The sequence below is a fragment of the Myodes glareolus genome, chromosome 16, assembly GCF_982192425.1.
Source record: "Myodes glareolus chromosome 16, mMyoGla1.1, whole genome shotgun sequence".
Classification (NCBI taxonomy): Eukaryota; Metazoa; Chordata; class Mammalia; order Rodentia; family Cricetidae; genus Myodes; species Myodes glareolus.
This window is the reverse complement of record NC_142041.1, coordinates 41,767,349-41,793,407: the sequence shown is the minus strand read 5'-3', so window position 1 is coordinate 41,793,407 and position 26,059 is coordinate 41,767,349. Positions and strand designations below refer to the sequence as shown.

Sequence of the window (26,059 nt, the reverse complement as noted above, 5' to 3'; positions counted from 1 at the left end):
CACACAGAGTTCATGACAAGAGTGTGCTGGGGAGGACTCTCACACCACGGAAGACCAAACATACAGAGTTCATGACAAGAGTGTGCTGGGGAGGACTCTCACTTCATGGAGGACCAAAACACAGATAGTTCATGATAAGAATGTGCTGGGGAGGACTCTCACATCATGGAGGACCAAAACACTGAGAGCAGTACCAGGAGGCAAACCAAAACCTTGAATGACCTTCCCTTGTGACAAACTTTCAGCAGTTAGGCCCCACCTCCTAAAGGCCCCATTGGCTCCCACAATAGTGCCACCGGCTGAGAGCGACAAGTGTTTGAAGAGTGGGTCTAGAGGTGAGGGTGGAGATCTTAGAGTCATAACATAACAGGAAAGCATTGGTGGAGAAGCTAGAACTTAACGCTTCAAATGAAAGCTGGAAGCTCATTGGTTAAGATCAGTTGCCACTTTTGCAGAGAACTAGGGTCCAGTCCCAACCCTTCTCTCCACGTGGTGGCTCACAACCATCTGTAACACTAGAATAGGAGATCCAATCCCCTCTTCTAATGTCCGTGGCACTGGGACCCATGAGCTCAGGCTTTGATGCTAGGATCCATGTAAATTCCCTTTATGGGCTTCATTCTGCAGCAAGCTTTCCCCCACGCAGTCTCAAAGATAATTATCAGGAGCCCAGACTCACCCCTAGACCCCTGTTTCAAACACGTGTTTCTCTCAGCTGGTGGCACTATTGTGGGAGCCTATGGAGCCTTTAGGAGATGGGGCCTAACTGCTGAAAGTTTGTCACAAGGGAAGGTCATTCAAACTTTTCCTAATGACCCTAGAAGGAACAAAATGTCTTCCCCCTATAGTTTCAGCCAAAGCCCACTGGTCCTGATAGACTTGCCTTGGTTCACACCAGGTACTGGCCTTGATGAGCATGCCTTGGTTCACACAGGTACTGGCCTTGATGGACTTGCCTTGGTTCACACTAGGTACTGGCCATGATGAGCCTGCCTTGGTTCACACCAGGTACTGGCCTTGATGAGCCTGCCTTGATTTACACCGGTACTGGCCTTGATGGACTTGCCTTGGTTCTCACCAGGAACTGGCCTTGATGGGCCTACCTTGGTTCACACCAAGTACTGGCCTTGATGGGCTTGCCTTGGTTCACATTGGGTACTGGCCTTGATGAGCCTGCCTTGGTTCACACCAGGAACTTGCTTTGATGGACCTGCTTTGGTTCACATTGGGTACTGACTTTGATGAGCCTGCCTTGATTCACACCTGGTACTGGTCTTGATGAGCCTGCCTTGGTTCACATCAAGTACTGGCCTTGATGAGCCTGCCTTGGTTCACACCAGGTAATGGCCTTGATGGACCTGCCTTGGTTCACACCAGATACTGACCTTGATGAGCCTGCCTTGGTTCACACCAGGAACTGCCCTTGATGAATTTGCCTTTGTTCATACCAGGTACTGGCTTTGATGAACCTGCCTTGATTTACACCGGGTACTGGCCTTGGTGGGCTTGCCTTGGTTCACACCAGGAACTGGCCTTGATGGGCTTGCCTTGGTTCACACAGAGTACTGGTCTTGATGGACTTGCTTTGGTTCACACCAGGTACTGGCCTTGATGGACTTGCCTTAGTTCACACTGGGCACTGGCCTTGATGAGCCTGTCTTGGTTCATACCAGGGCTTCTTAAACTTTTTCTTTTCACAAACTCTTTTCACTCAAGAAGTCTGTTATGTGAGCCCACTTATATGGGTATATAAAATAACAATACAGGTTAAAATTTTTTTTACTGATAATAAACCATAAAGAAATTTATTTTAAAACAATTCTTTGATATACACAAATTTTTGTCATTTATTAAAAATGAGTTTTTATTTTTACACAAAGAATTAAATTTTGGCTGAATATCTGACATCTCTGAGTCATCTCCAACTCTCAAAGAATTTTTTTTCAAAGAATAACTATATAAACCCAACAATTCAACATTTATCACAAATGCTTGGTCAATGTGGAGAATACTACTTTGCAGAAACGCGTCAAACAAATAGCAGAAGTATCTTAAGGGCCATTTCAACAGGTGTTGGAAATTTTGTTCTAATCTCAAGATAAAACCTATTTAATAATTATTTATAAAAATCAAGCCAGCAACAGATATATCAATTCTAGGGGTAGGGGGTGAGACAAGGTTTCTCTGTGTAACAGTCCTGACTGTCCGGGAACTCACTCTGTAGACTAGGTTGACCTTTAACTCACAGAGGTCTGCCTGCCTCTGCCTCCCTGGGATTAAAGTACTGGAATTAAAGGCTTGTGCCACCACCACTTGACCAGATATACCAATTTTTAAAATAAACATTTTAACACAATACAATGCAAAGATACTCTGATTTGGTGCTTACACAAAGAGGTAAAGTGGTAGGAAAATATAAAAAGTCTGTGTTTCCTAGAATTATGTTATCATATTTCTACCAAAACACAAAATGTACAGTAAAAACACTGCAATTCCTTTGGGTAGTGTTCATTGGTGTTCAATGTCATGATGGTATGTGCCCATTAGGCCATCTCACCTGCTCCTATTTATTTTCTCAATAAAAAATATATTCAATTTTGAACAGTCTTTTTGTATTTAATCAAAAACTAAGAAATTCCTCTGAGTAAGTATGACTGGCTCAAATATGAAACATTAAGAAGTGCTGTTCTTGGTGAGATGTTAGTAAAGCAAAAGATATAACTTGAAACATAATTCTACAATGAAAATCCTTCTTTTTTGCTGTTTTTATTGAGCTATATATTTTTCTCTGCTCCTCTCCCTTCCTCTCCCCTCCCCTTCTAACCTCTGCCATGGTTCCTGTGCTCCCAATTTACTCAGGAAATCTTATCTTTTCCTACTTCCCATGTAGGTTAGATCCATGTATGTTCCTCTCAGTGTCCTAATTATTGTCTAGGTTCTCTGAGATTGTCAGTTGTAGGCTGGTTTCTCTTTGCTTTGTGTCTAAAAGCCACTTATGAGTAAGTACATATGATATTTGTCTTTCTGGGGCTGGGTTACTTCACTCAATATGATGTTTCCTAAATCCATCCATTTGCCTGCAAATTTCAAGGTGTCATAATTCTTTTCTGCTGTGTAGTACTCCATTGTGTAAACATACCACATTTTTCTTATCCATTCTTTGATCAAGGGGCATTTAGGTTGTTTCCATATTATGGCTATGACAAACAATGCTGCTATGAACATAGTTGAGCTCGTGTCCTTGTGGTATGATTGAGCATCCTTTGGGTATATACCCAAATAATGTGATATTGCTGGGTCTTGAGGTGAGTTGTTTCCTAATTTTCTGAGAGATCGCCATACTGATATCCAAAGGGGCTGTACCAATTTTCACTCCCACCAGCATTGGAGGAGTGTTCCCTTTACCCCACATCCTCTCCAGCATAAGTTGTCTTCAGTGTTTTTGATCTTGGCCATTCTTACAGGTGTAAAAGGGAATCTCAGAGTTGTTTTGATTTTCATTTCTTTGATGGCTAAGGATGTTGAGCATTTCCTTAAATGTCTTTCAGCCATTTTAGATTTCTCTGTTGAGAGTTCTTTGTTTAGGTCTGTACCCCAGAAAAATCCTTCTTGAACAAAGTTGAAAAGAAGAAAAAGCAGTATACATAGACATAGCAGACATGCAGTCAAATTGCAGTCATTACAGAAAAACAGAATAACAGAGAGTGTACTACAACCTTGAATTTGCAGAGAAAATCCTACTGAAATGAACACAGTGAGCCTCTTTTGTTGTTGTTTTTTTAGAGAGAGTTTCTCTCTTACAATCCTGGCTGTCCTGGAACTTATTCTGTAGACAAGGAACTCAAGAGATCTGCCTGCCTGTGCCTCCCAAGTGTTGAGTTTAAAGGTGTGGGCCATCGCCACCCAGTCCAGAGCCTCTTCTTACCAACTATACCACTTAGTGTTCTGTAGTTTGACTCAAGCTAGTGTCATTGGGAAGAGGGCACTTCAGTTGAGAAAATGCTCCCTCAGATTGGCCAGTAGATAAATTTGCTGGGCGTTTTACTGATTCATAGTTAGTTAATACGAGAGGGTTAACATGGTGGGTGTTGCCACCCAGGCAGGGGATCCTGGTGATAAGAAATCAGGCTAAGCGAGCCATGGGGAGAAAGCCAGTGAACAGAACTCTTCCAAGACTCTGCTCTAATTCCTGTCTTTAGGTTCCTGACTTGACTTGCCAACATGATAGATTTATAAGTTGTAAATAGAAATACATCTTTCCCTCTTCAAGTTATATTCTGGTTATGACGTTTTATCACAGTAGTAGAAACCTAATCAAGACAGCTGGTAAGCTTTGAAAATATGTGGCAAGAACAACTTATTTTTGCAAGAGTATCATATAAATATATCTGGGTACAGCAAAGTCAGTTCAAATTTAAATGTGCACAAAGGCAGAGAGTTTAAGACTAAGCAACTACTATTCTTTGTCACTGCCGGGTGTCTAAAGGCTACTATAGTGCCTGGTACATTACGGCCACTCAGTAAGTTTTGCTCAAATAAGAATGGTATACATACATCACCTCATCCAGTTATCATTGAGTCAGTTTTGCTGTGTCAGTCACATTGGAGACGTTTCTGCAGCTCTGGTTGCCTCCACCTCTCAATCCTGCTTGCCAGGAACAGACATGTGTACCACCACACCCAATATTTCAACTATCTAAAATGATAGTTTGGGGATGTTTGGTGATTTCAAAGTAAAATCAACCCAACAAACACAAAATTCATATGAATGTAAACTGTGTGCATATGACTTTTATATACCGAACATCTATTTACAAACAATCTGAAATCTAATATATTTATTCATGCAGTAAGGTATACAAGTTTCCAGGCCTGAAAAGAAATACCAAAAACATTTGGTAGAACTATGCTGATACAATCAAACCTCCACCTAGATTATTTGTATAATACGAAATTCCTAGATGTTTTTCCTAGAAACAAAACCTGAGACAAGGATTGCAGAAACATAAAGATAACCAGTTCAGAGAGAACTGTTAAGCCAACTATTCTAGGAGACATGAAGAAGCTATCAAATTATTCTTGTAAAGGGAGTGAAGATCTTGGAAATTCTTTAGAACTTCTATTCCACGGGTTAAGGACCCATCACCTTAACCCATCACCTGGGGAACACGAATTTCCAGGCCCTGCCTATGTTATGTGAACAAAGTGGATTTGGGTAACACAAAGGCAGCACCCCAACAAATATGTAGTTGCTGGTTGTCTTAGTTAAGGTCTCTACTACTGAGATGAAACACTATGACCAAGACAACTTAGTGAGGAAAGGGTTTGCTTCAGTTTACACTTTCAGGTGACAGTCCATCACTGATGGAAGTCAGAACAGGAACTCAAACAGGGCAGGATCGTGGAGGCAGGAGATGATACAGAGGACAAGAAGTGCTGCTTACTGGCTGGCTCCCCATGGCTTGCTAAGCCTGCTTTGTTATAGAACCCAGGACCACCAGCCCAGAGATGGCATCACTCATGATGGGCAGGACCCCTCCCCATCAATGACTAACAAAGAAATGCTCTCCAGACTGACCCATAGCCCGATCTTATGAAGGCATTTTTTTTTCAATAGAAGTTCCCTCCTCTCAGATGACTATAGTTTGTTCATGTTGGTATAAATCTAGCCAGCACACTGGTCTACAAAGTCAAACCAACATGTAGAAATAAGAAGAGAACTGTGAAGATAATAGTTAAACACTTGGCTGTCTCCTAGAGCAGAAAAGTAATGATAATTATCATGTCATTATGTCAAGGAAAGATGTCTCACAGTAAAATGAGAAAACCTGAGAACAAAACACAACTGTTAATTTATTTTTGCCCCAGGATAAACAGCTTGCACTTAAGGAGACTATTGTACGGTAGCTACTACTGTGTGCACACAGTGAATGATGCTTGTCAGAAGAATGAACACATGACTTTGGACTGAGCTATCCAAAAACAGACACACCACAGCAGCCACGGCAGCCCCCTGGAGCTCTGCACAAGAATTTTATTTCTTAAAGTTCATTATGGGGAACTAACTTTGATGCAGAACTTTTCTCTGGAAGAGACAGTCACAAACTGAATTTTTAGCCATAAAGAACCAAGAATAAAAATGATAGCTTAACCTTAAGAGTTTTCTTTAATGCGAAAATATATAGCCAATTAAAATGTAAAGTAGAAAAATCTTAAAGATATAGCGCAGAGCCATCATTCCCTTATTTGCTGAATCCTTCACATTCTTAGAATGAATGGCATCTCAAGGCTAAGGTGTCCATGCTGATTCCACATCCTATTATATTCCTGCAGCTAAATTGTGCTGCTTTCAGAAATCTTTCTTCGGCCAGTCAATATGTTTCAGTGGAGGAAAATTCTCAATTCTGATAGTATCTATTTCTCTACAAATTAAGTTGGAGACCTAGGATATAATATATTCTTTGTTTTCCAAAAAGGATCAATCCCTGGCTTATTAAAGTTGATAATGAGTCCTTTAGAAAAAGGCAGAAATCAATTCCATGCAGCAGATTTAGTTAAGCAACCTCATTAAGACCAAAGACAACTCTATTTTTGTTAGTTTAATAAAGATCATATGTCAATTAAAATATGCTACTGTTTTCTTTTAATGAAGATGGCTTATATCGATTGATAAACTTTTGAATTTTGAATGTACTAGATGTAGAACTTATTGAGATTGATCAAGAATTGCTTAATTTTATCTCAAAATTAAATTTGCCTTTAGGCTGTGAACATCACCTAATTTTGATTAAGATAATAACATACTAACCTTAAGCAGCTGCCATTTACAAGAACCCAGAAAGGTGAATTTATATAGTCAAGAAGTGGAAAGATTCAAATTTCTAACATAAAACGAGTGATAGCATTTGAATATTCCATCCTGCCCGAGTTACCTATGCCTATAGTAAACATGACATTTCATCTGCCCATTACAGAAGGCATCACTTTCTAAACATTCCTGAGATTGAACTCTTTAACGAATTTCAGTATGCTTCAATTTCAACTTTGACTCTTTCTCCCCCAAACCAAAGCTTTCCTCACTTGATTCCACAAGTTTTAAGTACACTTGGTTGAATAGGTAGTAAATGATCAGACAAGAAAACATACCAGAGTAAGTCGAAGGATAGTTGTTCCCTAGAATAAGTCAATGTTAAAGTCTCCTGTTTTTCCTAGGGAAGAATGATACTCAAAATAACAATCTTCAAACTAAAAATGACAATCCATCTATCAATCATTTAATCTTAAGGGAACCCAATATACTCCCCCCCCCCCCCCCGCACCAAATGCTACCTGATCGCTCAGTTGGAGACTAAAACTGTAGATCTAACTCTCCTGCTTTTTAGAAAAGTAGGTTTGGAGACAGGAGAATCATCTAGAGAGAATGAAAACAAGATCCATTCCTATGCATATCAAGGTAGTAGTCGATGTCTTTCAGTGATCTGATCAACTCGATTCAATACTTCCCTAGGACAGTGAGTTCGCCTAACCTGTGCCAGCATCTTGGTGTGTACAGCTTACTTCAAGACATCTTTTGTTCATCAGCCCAGTTATATAACTCTCCCCAGATTACCAGGAATTCCTTCCTCCAGCTCCTCTCTCAAGACTAGCAAATGTCAGGGGCTAGAATGATAGTTCTGTGAGTAGAGCTTACCACTAAGCCTAACGATCTGAATTTGATGCTCAGCCCCATAGGATGGATGGAAAGAATCAACTTGCAAGTTGTCCTTTGGCCACTATTCCTGCACTGAGTGCATGTACACACACACACACACACACACACACACACACACAAACACAAATAAATAATTTAAAAATTTCAAGAAAAAATGGTAAATGGTATTGACTCTTTACTTCATATGGTCAATAGTAGGATGGGCAAGAAAGAATTAAAAGCAATCATTCTTTGAATGAATAAATAAAACTAAATTACTAAAATTACAAAACAAAAGACTGCAGCCAAGATAGACTATCCATATTACAGTCTTATGGAGCCTACTGGAAATAAATCTTAAACTTAATAAAAAAGAAACATATTACAAATTAAAACAAAGTTGCTAATGCCAGCTTTCTTCTTTCAGAGAAAAGAAAACTGAGCCTAAGATCAAAATGTAATCAGCAAAGTTTTGTTATTCAAAACGATAGTCAAATTACTTAATAAACGTTATGGCTACAGCCACTGTTAGGTGATCTCAAGGGTGAGCTCTGATTGAACTGTAAAATCCAAACAAAAGCTGCCTGAGACTTACTGGATGAGAATCTGTAAGAATACGAACAACTCATTGATAGTGTGTGACCAGCATTTCTGTTGAATCGTGTCTCCTGTTTCTGCTTTTCTATACAGCACAGCATGTTGAGATTTTTGAAGGCCATATAAACGTTTGAAGGAATGTACTAACTTCACATACCACTTCTTATCCATTAAAGGATTTAGAGATAGACATTTAATACTCACCACGATGTCTATAGCTCCCACTCAGTTCTATAATTACATTTATAAGTCCTATAAAAACATTTTAATAGTGATGGGATAAGCACAGCTTCTGTAGTGTGATGCTTATAGTTACCATGGTTACTCTGGCTACATATATTCAAACTTTTTCTGATTTTCACTTATAGGTTCAAATTAAAACTGCATGGCTTTAATCATCCACACTGAGATTGTCTTCTGCACTTTAGGTAAGCAATCCCATTGAGGAATAGATGCCGTAATTTCATCGCCTGAATTTCTTCTTCCACTTCTAATTCTTTCTTCAGCATCTGGATACTAGTATTTCTTCCCCAGACTCATCAAGTGTGAGAGACGAAGAGGCTATTGAGGATCGAAATAAGATACTGTTTAGGGCTGGTTCTCCCATTAGATTATTTCCCTTAACTACTTGGATGCCTCTGGGCATAATTAAAAGACTCTGCTACTTTCTCTATATTGTGTGAAATGTGTTACATAATTGAGTTGATTAACAGGCCATAGTTCTCTCTCAGAGCACTTTGAGCTCCCAGAGATGACTTTCAAATGGGAATCTCTTCCTCAGTGGAGCCTCTCACCACTGAGAGCAGCTCTGTGGGGTGCTGGGAAAGCAGAGGAAGGTGGGGAATGGGCTGCAATGAGCAAGACTGCAAAGTGGGTCTCTCTGCCTTGCAGGTCTCAGGCTTTCCAATCCCATACCCCGACTGTGTCTTTGGCTGGGGAGGGGAGTGTTATTTGTTGAAATAATGAATAGTAGATAGCATCACTAAAGTAGAAAGTTTCAATTTGTGAATCCCTGGGGCTGTGTGAGATGAAACACCCTTACTTATCCCTGAAAATGAAGCCAAATTGCTTCCGGAATTTCCTCTGAGAAAGATCATCTAAAGCAGCTATTGACATTTTAGTCCGGGAAATAAGACATTTAATTAATGTGTTTCAAACAAAGAGTACTCTTTCCGTGTGGATTGTTCTTTTTAAAGCGTATTTTCACCTGTGTGGCATTCTACCTGTAAAAGAGAGGGTGTGGAGCTACAGGATGATGCTTCAGCTTATCTGGGAAGCTTAGAAACCAAAACTTTTAGTTAAAATACCACTAAGTCACGGTAATAGAGCTATTAATCTTAGACTTACAATCTTTTCTATGGAAATAAACTAAATAGTATCAGTGTTTGGAGAGAAGACCTGGTCTAACTTTGGTAACTCTAGGAAGAGAGAGTCTCCTAAACTGACTACTAACATAGCAGAGCTACCTAAGAAAGCATTTTAAAACTCTCAAACATTTTAAAAGCAAACTTTCATTACAAACTGGTATGCTAGCTACTTATCAATTTCATCTATTTATTAAGCCTTCTCCAATGATGTTATAGAAAATTGGTTAGCTCAGCCTTTGTATGTAAAATAAATGAACACAGTATTGATAATGAACTATGCGTATTCACTTTCTATAAGGTGTCTACTGAACCTCAGGTACTGCTCTAAATCCTGCTTGACAGGTGTCTTTCCTTTTGTTGTTGTGATAAAACACTTTGATCAAAAGCAATTTAGGGGAGGGAAGAGTTTAAATGGCCTATACTTCCAGGTCACAATGCACCACTGAGGGATACATTGTGAGAGGGAAGGCAGGGCGAGAATCCAGAGGTAAAACCAAAGACACAACACGTGCTTCTTCTGACAAGCTCTGCTCTCTGGCTCTCTTAGCTAGCTCTCTTGTACAGTTTAGGAACACCTGCCCAGGAAGTGGCACTACCCACAGTGGGCTGGGCTCTCCTACACCAATCAAGACAAACCCTCACAGACCAACTTATAAAGGCAATTGCTCAAGGCAGAAGTTTTTTTTAGGTGATTCTAGCCTGTGCCAATTCGACAGTTAACGCTAACTAGAATAACAAGGTTAAGAAGATTGGGACAGAAAATAAACTAGAAACAAAATTTAAAATGTCAGATTGCTAACTATGTAGAAATAAACAGTAATGGATAGAAAGTGAACGGTAGGGAGCTGAAGGAAATATGACATCATTATCTCTGAAGTAGTGACTGAGCTGATACCCAAATGATAAGTCAGACATTCCTTAGTAAAAGTAATTTAGGAAATCGGAAACTCAAGTTATGAATACCTGACCTATAGCCAGTCAGCACATGGTAACAGAAATAACACACACACACACACACACACACACACCAAACAACAACAAAACAGACTTAACATTTGAGGGGCCCAGAGCAAGAGTATAAGCAGAGGCCAACATACTAAATGCATTAAAATTATACTTTCCAAATCGAAGATAACATACTAGTTAAAGAAACATGTTCCATCTTCCTACCTTAATAACATTCTCTTCCCCAGAACATGGTAGTCTAAGCAAAGCTATCCTCTAATCCCTGTCCCTTTCCTCTGGGTTCAAACTACACCACAAGGGACTTGGCACATCCCACATCCAAGTTTGGGGTTGGCACAACCCCAAACTGTTCATCCAAACTCATACATACACATTCTTCTTCAGCCACTTATCAGCCTAAGTCAGACTCCACTTTCAAGTGTACGCCAGTTAGCAGGTAAGCTTCCCCGTGATAACAGATTCTCCTAATCATTAGGACCCAGTGTCTGTGATGGACAGCGGTTCCCAGCCTAAGGGAAGAAAATGTAAAACTAATACTTATTTCACCATTAATTAATTTTATGTATCAGTCACTCTTCTAATTTTTCATAATCCATTGAGGCTAATATTAGGTAGACATATTAAGGTTGAGAGTTTAATTTATTCAAGATATGTGATAGAACTGGAATAAGAGATACTAGAATTCTAAAGCCCCGGAATCTGGAATTTTGCCCGCATCAATGGTAATCTTGTTAGGTCCTCTTCACAAACACCTTGTGAGCTTACTTAAACTCCTTAGCAGGCCTTCAAAGGTCATCAAAATCCTGTACATAAACATTGTAAGGACAGCGAAGTATGAGTCTTCCAGCTTTGCTTCATACTGGCTTTTCTTAGCATTTTTTTTTTCCTTGTTGTGTCTAAGGGTCCAGCTTTGCACAAGGGGGAAGTCTCTCAAAACCAACTCTTCGGGCTGTTGTGGGCGACCGTCTCAGTAACTGAACAAAGTTTAACAATTTTAATGGCCTTACGACTTGTGTGAAATTTTGTCTGTCTGACACCACAATGTTAACTTCAATCAATGAGCACTCCTACTTGTGTTACTCAGGATGCTCGCATTAACTGCTTTTTCTTCGAATCCCTCACAGACTTAGGAGAGCAAAGGAACAGGCACAATGCCGCAAAATCCTAAAGCGCGGAAACATTTTGGCCAAGCTTGAAAGCTTCTTCAACAGCTCACGAGCGAGACTGAAAATCAAGAGGCGCCAAAAGAGCACGACGCGAACGTCACCCTGCCTGTCTGCAGACGGTTCAGGACAGAGGCGGGGAAGGTACGACGCAGCTCCAAAAAATAAGCAAAAAGCCACAGTTTATCTTTCCCGCTGCTTCCTGCGGGACCAACCGGACGGCCTTCTGCCTTGCTCCGCGCCAGTTCCGTGCGCGCACTTTCATTGCGTCACCGCGCCAGGTATCGCGGTACCACCCCGCCGCCGAGGCCCTTTCACAAAAGTCTCGCGAAACTTGTCCCACGGGCCCACGGCTCCACGCTCGCCCTCGCCCACTCCGCCCCGAAGCCGGCGCTTCTCTCTCGGTCCGAGTCACAAACCATCCCCCCACGTCCGCTTCCTCTAGCGTCGCCGCCTTCCACCGAGTTCCGAGTCCAAACCGGAACTGGAAGTCTGGTGGGCGGGGCCCGCCGACGGAAAGCGCTGAGGAGCCGGAGCCGGGACTCGGCTGTGGCCCCGGTCGGTCCCGCGCCACGGAGCGCCCGGCGGCGGGGCGGCGCGGCTCGGGGCTGAAGGGCGACGGGCGGGCCGGTGGGCGGACGCGGCCCCCCGGGCGCCGCGGGGGATCATGTCGACAGCCTCCGCCGCCTCGTCCTCCTCCTCGTCTTCTGCCAGTGAGATGATCGAAGCGCCAACGCAGGTCCTCAACTTCGAAGAGATCGACTACAAGGAGATCGAGGTGGAAGAGGTGAGCGAGGCCGGGCCCTGCAGCCTCCCGCGCCGCCGCCCGGGGTCGGGGAACGGGAGGCGGCGGCTTCCGGGCGGGCTTAGTGGTTGACTTTGGATCTGTGACTCTAGACCTGCTTACAGACGTGGTTCGATTATCCGTAAATAGGTCGCGCGAAGTTTGGCGGCTGCGGAGTTTCGGTTTCCTGGTCGTGGTGTTAAAGGCCAAGATTGCGTGTGTGTGACTTCTGGTGTGGTGTGTGATACCAAAGGATGCTCGGGACAGGCTGGTAAAGAGACCATCTCCCGGCGCTTTCCGCGCTTCGGGATTCTTCTTTCTCGGATACCATAGAGTAGTTCTGTCCCCTGTTGGGCCAATGTAGATGAATTCCATTCTTCAGTGACAGGCGGCTGTTGTGAAGAGACGTTTGAAATGAACTACGAAAGTGGCACGTTCTGAAGAGGCAAGTAATGATTATGGTGACTGCCGGACTATAGCACCACACCAGAAGTCGCTGTTAGAAAAACCGAATAAATGAAATCTTCAGTCGGAATTTCAGAACAGACGTTTCCGAGTGTCTTCACTACATCACCTTTTTTCAGTTCCACAGTGGTGTCAGTTCTAAGAATCTTCATATTTACAAAAGAAAAACTCTGTGTGTGTGTGTGTGTGTGTGCGCGCGCGCGCGCTTGCGCACGTGTATTTAAAATGCAGCTTAGAACTCTTTTAAAACTTTGGTTAGAAATACTTATGTGCATTTCCTATGACCTTTACCTATTTTTAAGCACTTTGTGTTTTCTACACCATACTGTGCGATTTATGGGAATCTAGACTGAGTTGCCTTTAAGGTTTTTAAACCAGTGTAGTAAGGAGTTAAAGTTTCAAGCTAATTAACATTCAACAAACACATTTTTACCTTAGATGATTGCTAAGAGATGATGATATCTCTTTATCACGAAGAGTAACTTTAGAGATCCCGTGTTCATTAATACTATGGCTATCTTACAAGTGTGGTGGGAAGGGCAAGGTTTAAGACAAGAAGGTTCAGTGTGTAGTACAGGCCACTGTGTGACTTGGTTTCCCTCTGCTCCCCGAATGTTGGTTTCCTTTGCTGTAAGATGAGAGTAATTGCTACTCTGTAAGTGTAACAAACCCAGCGAAACAGTGGGTGCAGAAAACCCAGCATAGTATCTAACATATTGTTAGGAAATAGGTTCCCGAGAAGAAGGGTGACCTGCTTTAAGGTCACGTGCTAAAAGAAGACCTGTTTGGAAAGAGGAAAACATTCTATATGTGGGGTTTTCCCCCCTCGTTGAAGCTAAGATAATTCCTTTTTTCAGAAGCAGATAGTTAGTTGATCCAGCTTTCATGGATAACATTCTTTTTTAAGACTAAAAACTTCAGTGAGTCATTATACAAGAATTGCAGTTTTTAAATAAGTGTTTACATGTACCCTGGCGAATTGCTATGCTTGTAGACTACAAATTGTTATATAATAATAGCTCGTACTTCGTGGTCCACCACTTGTTTTCACACACTTACTGGGCATGCTTCTTTATTGCACAGTACTTCTTAAAGCTCTCACGTTCTTGCGTCATTGAGGGCTGCCAGTTGCTAAGGGAGACAGAAATCAGTTTGATGTTCTCAACCCAAAGCTGGTATAGTTTTAAAATTTGTTTCATTTTAGTGTCTAGTCTATTTTCATATTCTTGATTTAATTCAGGCCTTTCTGATGTCAAAAGCACTACATAATTACCATTGTAGTCCTCATTTGAGCATATTAAACAGTATTGTATAGTCAGTGGTGCACCTTGGGCACTCGGTAGCTATTTTTCAACTTCCATTCCACCTCTAGTTTACATCATAAATAGAAAAAGAGAAAGATGACCCAATACAGAAACAATCTTACATTGCTTTCAGTGTTTTATATGGACAACTATATCACCTTTTAAATTAAGAAAATAGTGGCTTGGGGTGTAACTCAGAATTCTTGCCCACCATGCTTGAGGTTCTGACTTCAGTCTCAGCACACAAAAAGCAAGATAAGAGATCCACATAGTTAATATCTCAATAACAGTACCTTGGAATCAGCATTACACAAATATAATTAGAAGCTGTGGTTTAAGAAAACAGTCTAGCTCTAGACCAGATGTGGACTCATTTAGTAGATACGCATTTCTAAGACAACAGATGCTTTTCATCATTGCGTTCTTAGCATTGTGGCTCTTCACTTTCAGAATTTAACTACTGGCTAATTATATCAGTTCTGTGCCTCCGAGATCTACGTGGGTACTTAATTTTTTTTAAAAAAGTCAGTTTTTAACCTTCTTGTACTTGAGCAAAAAGAATTAACTGTAGACTGCATTGAGGGTGGGATGGTTAAAAAATGTGGTTTGGTGAAAAAAATATTAAATTGAGTATATAGAAAATTAGGTGCTGTATTGATTATGCCAGACTATATTTAGGCAGGTCATTCATTTTGGAGACCTATAATTTCTCTCTTAAATACTGACAGATTGGACAAGATCATTAGATGTCTATTCCAATTGTAATAAAATGTATGTGTTCCCTTGTTCTCCACAGTACATTTAGAAGTTCTTAGACAGTCATAATCATCCTAAGAAATGGATTTGGGAAGACAGACCCCATTTCACAGATACTGACTCATGGTTATAAAGTTTGGTTTGCCAAACTCTTAAATCAGTGGTAGAGCTAGGAATTTGAAGTTTCTCACTCATGAGTCCTTTGTTCTTTCCTCTAGATTTAGAATGTCACTGCAGTACTCCATAGTGGAACCCTATTCTAGGAATGAAGATACAAAATACTGATTTCCTTCATAGGAGTTGGTCCTCTGCAGCCAACATTTTCTTCTCTGTGCAGTGTGCTGAGGCTCAATGGAAGAATCTTAGAGTTAGTTACATTTTCAGAATTATGATGTCAGAGTTGTAGATATGATATAGCTCAAACATAGAAGCTATAACTTGACTGTTGGCAAATCACAGCAGCTCTAGTAAGTGGAGACAGAATTGAAGCTAGGTGCAATATAAATTCGCTTGGTTCAAAATATCACTAGTGAATAATTGTCTTTGCACTTGTTCCTCTGCCTATTAGCACTTCCTCCAAAGCATCACATGACTGGTTCCTTCTCACCATTCAAGTTCCATCTCAAATGTTTCTTCCCTAGAGAAGCTTTTGCTAAGCAGCTTGGGACTTTGTTATTTCTGTTCTCCTTTGTGACACTTACCTGTAATTGAATGACATTTCTAATCCTATCACATAGTACCTAAAGGTTCTCTAAGTATTTGTTGAGCCAGTAAATTAAATTATCACAGAAAATTATGAGAATTAAATGCACATCTGATTTTCTTATATGTAGTAAACCAAGGGTTAATTTACATAATTTGCCTAAGCCAACACTTATACAGGCAATGAGATCTGACTCTTCCCAGTCTCGATGCCCTTCTTCCCCATTATATGTAGCAAATATTTAGCAGGGGTAAAAGACCCTATGAAGAGCCAAGTGCTGTGAGTAAGTCACAATGAAGTAAGTAAGTGAGTAAGTAAGTGAAGTCATCGGTGGACTTCACTTCAGTAGACTGACTGTATTTATAGGGTTACTCTGTCTAGGAGTCCCAGAGTGGTGACCACAGCTAAGGATATTGGACATGTAAATTGCTCTTTATGTGTGTCCTTATGTTTTATTGGAGAGACACAGAAAAGGTTTTGTTTTTAAAGCTAAAATATACTAGGATAAGACTATGTAAAAAGAACTTTAGCAGTGACTATAAACTATTAGGCAACTGATTCTAGAGGAGAGCCTAAAATTATAGGGCTTGAATAAACTGAGTCTGTGGTTGTTAGTGGGTGGTTATGGAAATCCAAAGATAATCAGTACGTTTTTCTGTGTGAGCTCAGTAGAAATCGGAATGGCTAAAATAAAAAATTGGGTGCAGACATTATTTATGTGTCGTCCACATGTAGCCGAACAAATAATCCGAGCATGTCATTAAGTGGGTCAGGTGTGGAATTAGCTGCTTTTACATTGCTGTGATAAAATATCACGACCAAAACCAACTTGAAGAGGGGTTGATTTTGGCTTACAGTTCTAGAGAGTTAGATGTTGACAGGGAAGACATTTTATGGCGAGCCTTAAAAGACTAGAAGAGCAGAGCAACCAAAGCTTCGCTTTTCTGTTATCAGGCCCGTCTTGTCAGCAGCTCTCTCCGTGACAGTTTATTAATAGATATTGAGGCTCCGAAGAGTTGGAGACGCCACGTTCTAACTAATGAACTTAGGATCTACGCTTGTTCTGTCTTGTTCCCGATTTCTTGCCAGAATGATAGCACCATAGTTGGGGCTCCATTCACTCAGGGCATAGGATAGAGCCAGACCAAACTGACTAAATAAAATGGAGACAATGAACATGAATCATCTCATGTTAGGAGCACAAGAGTGTACAACCCTTTCCATTAGTTTAGTTTAGTTTAGTTTAGGCATCTAGTGGTTGGTTTTTAATCTTATTTGGATGAAGAAAAGGGGTAATGTCGAATATTTGAAGAACTGGGCTGTCTGTGTGCATGTTCACATCTTTGTAGGCGCGCCTGTATACACGTTTGTGGGATCCAGAAGACAGGCAACCTGTGTTCTTCCTCCATTGTCATCAACACTCCTTTAAGACAGGATCTCCTACTGTCCTGAAACTTACCGAGTGACTAACTTACCAAGTGGCCAGTGAACCCCGGGGACCTGCCCATCTTTGCTTCCCAGTGCTGGAATTATGAGTTCCACTATACCAGATATATTAAATTTAGCTTCTAGGTTTGATCTTGGGTCCTTATACTTGTGGAGTAAATGCTTCACCAACTGAGCTATTTCCCCAGCCAAAGAAATTAATATTTTAATTATTTTTTGTTTTCTTTAGTAGTAATTACATGGTGATATTCTATATATCATCTCTCATTGACTTACTAAGAATTAAATTTGAAATTTTTTTTGAAGCTAAATTAATAGTTTAAAAACCAAAAGAACTAAACCACGGGGGGGGGGGGAATGCATACAACAAGAGAATCTAAAACATTTTAATTTAGAAGAAAATGCTTTTAAAATCAATGTCTTTATATTTTTCTATTCTGGTTTTACAAGGAAGAGATCATGAAATATACCTGAAATTTATTTGCAGGTTCACCATTTTTAATAAACATGTATGGTGGCATAGATATTTGCAGCTTTGACGTGTTCTCTTTTCTACATTGTTAAGAAAATTGTTTTTTGTAGAGAATGTGTTCATGATAGTATAGAAATTAAAACTGATAAAGAAATTGTTATGTTATTCGGTTATGAATACAGTCTGCAAAGGTTTCTCTTATTTGTGAACTTGAACTAGAAGTGAGGTAGCACATAAAGTATGACTTATTATTGTCTGTCTCCCTCAGTTTATCACGGTATCTCAAGAGTTACCTGTGTGCCACTCTGTTGAGTTGCTAGCTGCAGTTTGTAACATTGACTTGCCCTTCTAACAGTGGAAATAATGTTCTTTTATGTTTTGGGTTTGCTTTTTTCATAGTCTAGGCAGACTAGTTTCTCTCATAAAGATCTGACATTTTATATTCTCAATTAATATAAAAATAAAATTTGCTACCAATAAACTTATTTTTTAATTCTCCCAGTTGTAAAAATTTCCTCCATCAGCAAAGTGGGTTTTTTGTTTTGTTTTTATTTATGTATTTATTTATTTTTGCATTATCGGTCTAAGAGAGACAGAGTGGACTTTCTTTTATCATTTTACATTTTCTTTTATGTGTAGAATTCTTCCTGCATATATGTCTGTTTACCAGATAGGTGCCTGGTTCCCACGGCAGTGAGAAGGAGACATTAGTTCCCCCTAAGACTGGAGTTATAGACGGTTGTGAGCCTCCATGTGGGTTCTGGAAATGAAGCCTAAGTCCTACTGTTAGCCACTGAGCCATCTCTCCATCCCTGGAAGTACACTGTCTTAACTAATGAGTCCTGTAATGGGAATAGTCTACATGTTGTTTTGATCATTTTTTGGTGGTAAGACAAAACTTATTCTGTTTTGGTATGTTGTAGGATGTGTGGCCCATTATAGAACATGTGAAGATAGTGTGTTAATTCAATGAAAGAGTCAGTGACTTTAACTTGTAGTTCTTTACTAACATCTGATTAAGGCGCAAGTTTTAATAAACTCTTTCCAAATAAAACTCTAGAATGTGAGGATTAGGTTAGAGTAGATAACACAGTCTGTAAATCATCTTAAGGTCAACGGAAGTGAGATATGCTGAAAGTAAGGGACAGATAATGGAGTCAGTATTTAAATATTTATTTGTTCCTGAGTGCACACATGCACACCACAGAACACATGTAGAGATTAAAAACAACTTTCAGAAGTCGATTCTTGCCTTTCATTTTGTTTGAGACTGTCTTTTTCTTTTTCTACTGCTATGCTACATATTTCTAGACAATTCTGTTCCTTCTGCTTCCCATCTTCCTCTAGGAGTGCTGGGATTGCATTATTATTCATGCCAATGCATCTAGCTTTTTGTGTGGCTTCCGAGCTTGAACTTGAGTTGGCCAAAGAGATGTCTCATTGGGTAAAAGTATTAGCCATGCAAGCCTTAACTTGACATGCTAGACCTTTGTAGTCCCTATAGTACTGTCTTAGTTACTTTTCTAAACTTAGAAGAATGTATTGGAGACATTGCTTACAGTTTCAAAGTGTGAGTCCATGACCATTATGACGAGAAACACAGTAGGCAAGCAGGCAGGCATGGTGCTGGAGAAGAAGCTGAGGGATTTACTTTGTGGGCAAGTTGGAGAGAAACTTTTGAAACCTCAACCCCGCCCCACTCCAAATGACACACCTTCTCCAACAAGGTCACACCTTCTCTAAAGAGTTCCACCAGCTAGGTACCAAGTCTTCAAATTTATGAGCCTGTGGGGGCCATTCTCATGCAAACCACCACATTTCAACCTCTGGTCCCCATAGACTTGTAGGCATATCATAATGCAAAATGCATTTAATCCAACTTGAATTGAGCTTCAAGTCCCAATGGTCTTTCAGAGTCTCAACACTTACCATTTTAAAGCCCAACCCATTGTCACTTCTGATAGTCCAGGCAGTCTCTTAACTATAAACCCTTGTTCAAAAGCAAATTACATACTTCCAACATACAGTGGCACAGAATATAACCATTGCAAAAGAGAGGGAAAAGGACATAGTGAGGAAATTCTGGGACAAAACATGACTGAAACCCAGCAGAGCAAACTGTGTTTGATTTCAAAGGGCTTCTTAGGTGGCTCTTCCAGCTTCCTACTCTTTCTTGGGCTGTCTCCGCTCCATTTCCATTTCTCTCCTCAGCAGCCATCACACAGCTCTGGCATCTCCCACATCTTAGGGTCTCCATCACAATAGAGTCTACACTTTTCACAGCTTCCTACAGAAGCCTCTCTAGGCTTCCGTGCAGGTACTCCCCTGCCACACACCTGTTGTTAGTGGCTTTCCAGAGGATGATTCTACAACCTCTTTACTTGACAGCTGTCAAGTTCTGTTGCAGACTTGAGCTGGAACCTGGCCCCCTCCAGATTTGCATACACTTTGATTTGTTAATGTTTTTCTTTGTTGATTATCATATTCTTAGCTTTAGAAGATGTCTTAGGCATCCATTTTTGTTAGTCACAGAATTAGCTGAGTAGGGCCTTACCTACTCAGTAGGACACCACTCTCTTTATTTCATTCCTAATCAGACCTCTCCTTATCTCTTTCAGTACAAACCACGCCTCCAACATTGTATTTCCTGGTACTTCTTTTTTTCTAGTCAAACTACGCATTTTGTATTTCTTTTTGCCCGGCTTGCTCTTTTTCATTGTGACTCTGATTAAGAGAGGTCACTAGTAACTACACAACTAAGTCAATACTAGACAGTCTTCAGTTTAACCTCAAGCAGATTCTTAGGATAAAGGCTAACCAGCCACATGCTTTGCCAGAATATCACAAGAATGGCAGTTTATAAAAGAATGAGTTTATTGGGTGATTGCTTAGTTTTAGAGAGTAAGTCCATCGTGGCAGGAAACTTGACAGCAGGCAAGTGTAGCTCTGGAGCAGTAACTGAACACTTATAGCTTAGCCACAAGTTTGAGGCAGAGACAGAGACTGAGACTGGGCCTGGCTTGGGCTTTGGAAACTTCAAAGCCTACCCCTGTGATGACACACCTCCTCCAACAAGGCCACACCTCCTAATCCTTCCCCCAGACAGTTCCACCAGCTAAGGACTAAAGACCAAGCATTCAAATATAGGAACTTATAGGGCTAGGTTGTTCTCATTTAAACCACCACAAGTGTCTACACTTTGTAAAGGCAATTGACAGTATCTCCTGAGCTTGGGCAAACACCTGGCTGGGAGGATTTTGGGAGGATGATTTGAGATTAGAGCAAATGGAGAGGGGACAGGATAGGCAACAAAGGCAAAGCCTGAAAAGTAGTAGGATCTAAGAGTTGGACAGAGGAAAAAGAGCTGGTGAAGGAGACTAAGATGGAATTATTTTCAAATAGTATTCTAATGTTTAACATTTTGGTTTCTAATTTTTGGTTACTATAGACAAACGAATGTCTTTCACACCTGTCAGATTGTTTGAATTCATTCCAAAAGTCAAAATGCTGTGCCAAAATGATCATGCTTGTTTACATATACCTTGGTACATATTACTGTCACCTGGACAGGTCATCTAAGGTGACTTATTCATGCCTGACAGAGTAGTGCCCCTGACTGCTGGGACCTCAGCTGGACTCTCAGCAAATGCCCAACCATTCTCCTTGTGGCCTTTCTGTATCAAGTGGGCATTTATCTCATGATGTTGGGTTCTCAGATGAAGGAAATGGAAGTTGCTAAAGCTTCTTGAGACCTGGTTCTGAAGATTCCTGAGCATCCATTATACTGCCGATAAAAGCCATTCTTGCCAGATTGAACTCAAGGGAAGAAGCTGTGAACTCCACAGTAGGGAAGTGGTGAAGACATACAAGGACAGTGAAGACTGAAGGCAGCCGTCTAGGGAGACTCCTTCCCTTTATGTGCAAACTTCTGTAATCCCAATCACTTTGTTTATGAAAGGGTGGAGTCCTTTTAAAAATCCCTTCTCCACAGTTAACCTGTTGAATATGACACTTCAAAAAACAGATGATTGCTAGTTGTGGCATGTTTTCTACTTTTGACAGGCTTCTTCCAGTTTGATGCTGTCAGTTTAACTAAACAACATTCAGTTCTTCCATTTCTGCTGTAAAAAACAAAAAATAGCAGCTGTTTTCTGATGTACTAGGTACTCAAGAAATGTTCCAGAAGTAAAATGCAGTTTGCAATTTACTTTTATCACTAAAGCAAGACCTTCCTTCCTGCTTGCTGACTCGGGCTTCCCTTGACTGCCATCCTTCCTCAGAAATTCAGCTGCACGTTCATTAAGGTCTGTGACTGATCAGCTGTCATTCCGTCTCAGGTCTCAGCCCTCCCTCAGTAGCCTCTTCCCTGTGGTCAGACTTTAATTTCACTTATCCTGCTCCTTTTATGTATATGTCATCCTTGCCCCTGTTCTTCTGCCTTTGTAGCTGCCCGTGTTTATAGAGCACGTTCTGTGAGGCTGTCTGCCCCAGTAACCTAAGGGAAGAGTGTGGATGGGAAAGGTTTGCACTGCTTCTTACCGTTGAATCTCCAAATCGCTAAGCCTGTTGTAGAAAGCGGGGTTAGTGAGGTCTGTAGAATCTATTGTTAGTGCCTGCCTTGGGCATTCTTAAGCAGTTTTTTTTTTAAGTGCTAGAAAGAAAAAATCTAAGTACTAGTATTATGTAGCCTTGGATTTCTTTCCCACCTTACTTTTCATCTCACAAAAAGTCAGTTCTTACATAGTTTCTTCTTTTTAATCCTGATGTCTAATATTTTACTCCTAATAATGCCATATGAGAAAATGAAATATAATGACTTTTTAAGTGCTGGCTCCACACTTGTAAACCGACTCCTGTGAAATCACGAAGTTACTTCTATCAGCTGTTTCAGTTACTGCACACAACTTTGACATGTTACCTTTCTCTATTATTTAGGAACTGTTGCTTAACTGTGCATGTGGAGTAATCTATGACTCAAATGAGAATGGAGATTTCTTGAGGCCATGGGTTCTCAGATATGAATGTGACCATTTCAGATTGCTTTGTAAAGCTGATTTCTCTAAGCTTAATAGAGTTTGTTATGTGCCCATTTGCTCACACTTTGAAGCACAGTCATCATTTTATCACTAGGTGGCACTTGTGGATCACAAACAGTCATACATACTCAACACAATTATGACAAGTATATAATCCGCAAATGCAAGTAACATTTGGGATCTGGCATCCTTTAGAATACTAAATACTAGTCACTTTGGTTCATCTTTGGGTATGTGGTTGGAATGTATTAAATTGCTTTATAATCATTCATTCATGGTTAATAATGTCAATAGGTAGGCTGATCTGTGTGTACCATCTTAGTTTATTATGATCATGAAGTTGAAACCTTGTAGGACCTGTTTGCTGCTAATTTTCTATGAGAAAAATGAGTACTTCGGCTCCTTACACTATTTCACACCCAACTCTGAGCACTTAATGTTTATGGAAGTGCCTGATTCTATGATCTCTATAGATAAACTTAGGAACTCCGTAGATGATCATTAAGGAAAATAGAAGCATCTCCACTTTACTGCCAAGAAAAAAGCTCAGTTGTTAATGTATCTTGCAGTCAGGTACCTAGCAATAAGAGTGAGTGTGTAGGCACATTCACACTCAAGCTAATTCCCCAGTCTTGTAAAAGTAACTGGATTGTGAGTGTAAATCACCAGTGTTGTTTTCTTGTTCTTGTTGAGGTTTGGAGAACAAGACAGTGTGCTGTCAGTGCCCAGGACAAAGGAATGAAAAAAGTTCGAATGAGCCTGTCTTACTTGGGACTTTGCCTAGAGGCTGCCTGGTTACCTTTAAGCTGTGTATAGCTCATAGCATGTGATAATTACATGATGTAGGTTTCAGATTCTACCTCTGAATACTTTCTTACTGTGTGCTGTGGATAAGTTGTAATCCTGAGACTGCTTACCTTAAAATGGAACAGGATTCGATGTGCTAATGCATGAAAAATACACCAAACTGCGCCTATCTTATGGTGAACATTGACTATGAGAAATATTCACATTGCTTTATATGACTTAAGGGATAGAATTGGAGCCATGGCTAGATTGTCCATGCGCCCCAGGTTATAGCTACTTCCATAGTGTGGTTCCCCTTTTTTCCTCTGTGAAGTGATCCAATGCAGATTTTTTAAAACAACCTTTTGATCGTTCTAGCTACAGTCAGCTTTCTTGTTGAGGAGTTTTACATAAATTTGTTTAAAATGAAGCACTTACCAAGGGACCACGTAACTGATTTCTTCTGGTGTTGGAACCACTGCCATTCTATTGGGTTGGGATGCCTTCCATTAACTGTGCTCTAATGTTTGTTTCCAATGTAGACTTGAGAGAGTAAGTTTGCTTATTTAAAGCTACATGTTTTATGTGTAACATGAGGAAAACATTAGCATCCTCTTGAGTCTGTGTAAAGAGGGATGTGGACAAAGCAGTCTCCCTGTGCCCACTAGTAGAAACTATGTAAAAATGTATTCTGAGTGGAGATGGACTTTTGCCTAAGACAAGGACCTTGCCACAGACCTAAATACATAGGAGGGGGAGACTGGAGATGATGGTGCTTAACTGGTGCCCTTCATAGTAACAGTCCAAACGTTTTGATCTCACAGATATCAAACTAATTTTTAGTTTTGTTTTCTGTTGTTTTTAAAAATACTTGAAAAAAAGTCCAAGTACAGCTTGACAGCAATGTGCTCACATAATAGCCATTAGTTTTAGCAATAATATGGCATATGGTTGATCTTTATTTTCAGAACATTTTTAAAAGTAGTAAGTTATTTACCTGTCATAAAATTCACCCATGTGAAGTGTGAGTTAATGACTTTTGCAAATTCATCCAGTTGTCAGCCCTCACAGTTAACTTTCAAACATGTTCTCACCTTGGCAGGGTGCCCAGTACCCGTTTACAATTCCAGTTCCTCCCATCCCCAGGCAGTCGCTGCTCTTCACTCTCTCTAGATTTTCTCGTAGGCTTTTATAAATGAACCTTGAAATATGTAATATCAAGGGTCAAGGTTTCTTTTTTTTTACTTTTTTTTTTAAAGTTCATCCATGTTGTTGCATATAACCATATTTGTTTTTCCTTCCTAACAATATTTCATGTATAGACAATAACACATTGTGTGGGCACTTCATAATGACGCTTTTACCATATATATTTTTAGTCTTTCTCCCTCTGTTCCCTACCCATATTTGGTATTTGAAAGCTAGTTTTAATTTCTTAGAATGTCATATGTCCTTTTTTATCTTTCCTTTTGTGAGCCACTTCTCTACTCACTCATTTTGCCTTTAATTTTTTACTGTGATTATGAAATTGCTTTATATCTGCTTGTATTTTTTGTTTTTGCTTGAGAATGAAGAGGTTTATCTCAAAGATTAAAACTGCAGTTTCATCCTCAGTTTCATGAAAAATTCATTCTTAGAAAATTCAGATAGTGATGGTTTCTAAACCTTTGATGAGGCTTAAAAATCACCAGTCTCATACTGAACTGGGCCTACTTCTAATTTTGGGGTTTTTGTTTGTTTGTTTGTTTACTAAGGTGGTCGGAAGAGGAGCCTTTGGAGTAGTTTGCAAAGCTAAGTGGAGAGCAAAAGATGTTGCTATTAAACAGATAGAAAGTGAATCTGAGAGGAAGGCTTTCATTGTGGAGGTAAGCTGCGATGTCCTTTCTGTCCGTCATTCTGCACCAGAGCTACTCTCAGCTTAAGGTGATAAAAGACATTGTCCCTCAGTCTTCACTTTTCTGTGTACATGAACCTCAGCAATTTGACTGAACTGAAGGTAGTACCATATGTGGATGGAATATGTTTTCCATCCACACACTCCAAATCTATTTCAAGGTATTGTATTTTAATTTTCAAATGGTATCCTTTCCCATTACCTAAAATAAAGACTCTCTTAGAATGTTGTAGGAATAACACACCTTTCTAGCCAGAAACTACTGCAGCCCCTTCAGGAGTAATAGAGGAAAAGTTCTTTACTGAAAAGGCATGGTCAGCTGTGGCCAACACCCAAAGAGGAGCTGGCGTCAAATGGAAGACTTTGACTAACTTATACACACAGTAGGTTTTTATGTTTCACGTGTGCCGTCACCCTTAAATCTCTTTTAGGTTCCAGTCCCAGGTTATATTTTGAACTATTTAAACAAAGACAGGAGACTGCAAGTCTGGCCACTTATGTAGATGCGAGATTTATACAGCACCAGAATTATTTTAAGTACACTAGTGTTTTTCTTTTCAAATAGTTGTTATCAGGGTCTTCTTGCCCATCTGGCAGAATGACGTTTTTCTCCGGAAGAGATCTGATGGC

General features: G+C 40.2%; 1 protein-coding gene across 2 annotated transcripts in view; it reads left to right on the top strand.

The window, feature by feature from the left end:
- Positions 1-12,298: 12,298 nt before the first annotated feature.
- Positions 12,299-26,059, top strand: part of Map3k7 (mitogen-activated protein kinase kinase kinase 7) — a 61,447-nt gene continuing 47,686 nt past the window's right edge. For both annotated transcript variants that reach the window (XM_048420645.3, XM_048420644.3), the window contains exons 1-2: positions 12,299-12,570; positions 25,290-25,400. In XM_048420645.3, coding sequence (XP_048276602.1) covers positions 12,451-12,570; positions 25,290-25,400 — 231 coding nt within the window. In that variant the 5' untranslated portion in view covers positions 12,299-12,450. The remainder of the gene's footprint in view (positions 12,571-25,289; positions 25,401-26,059) is intronic.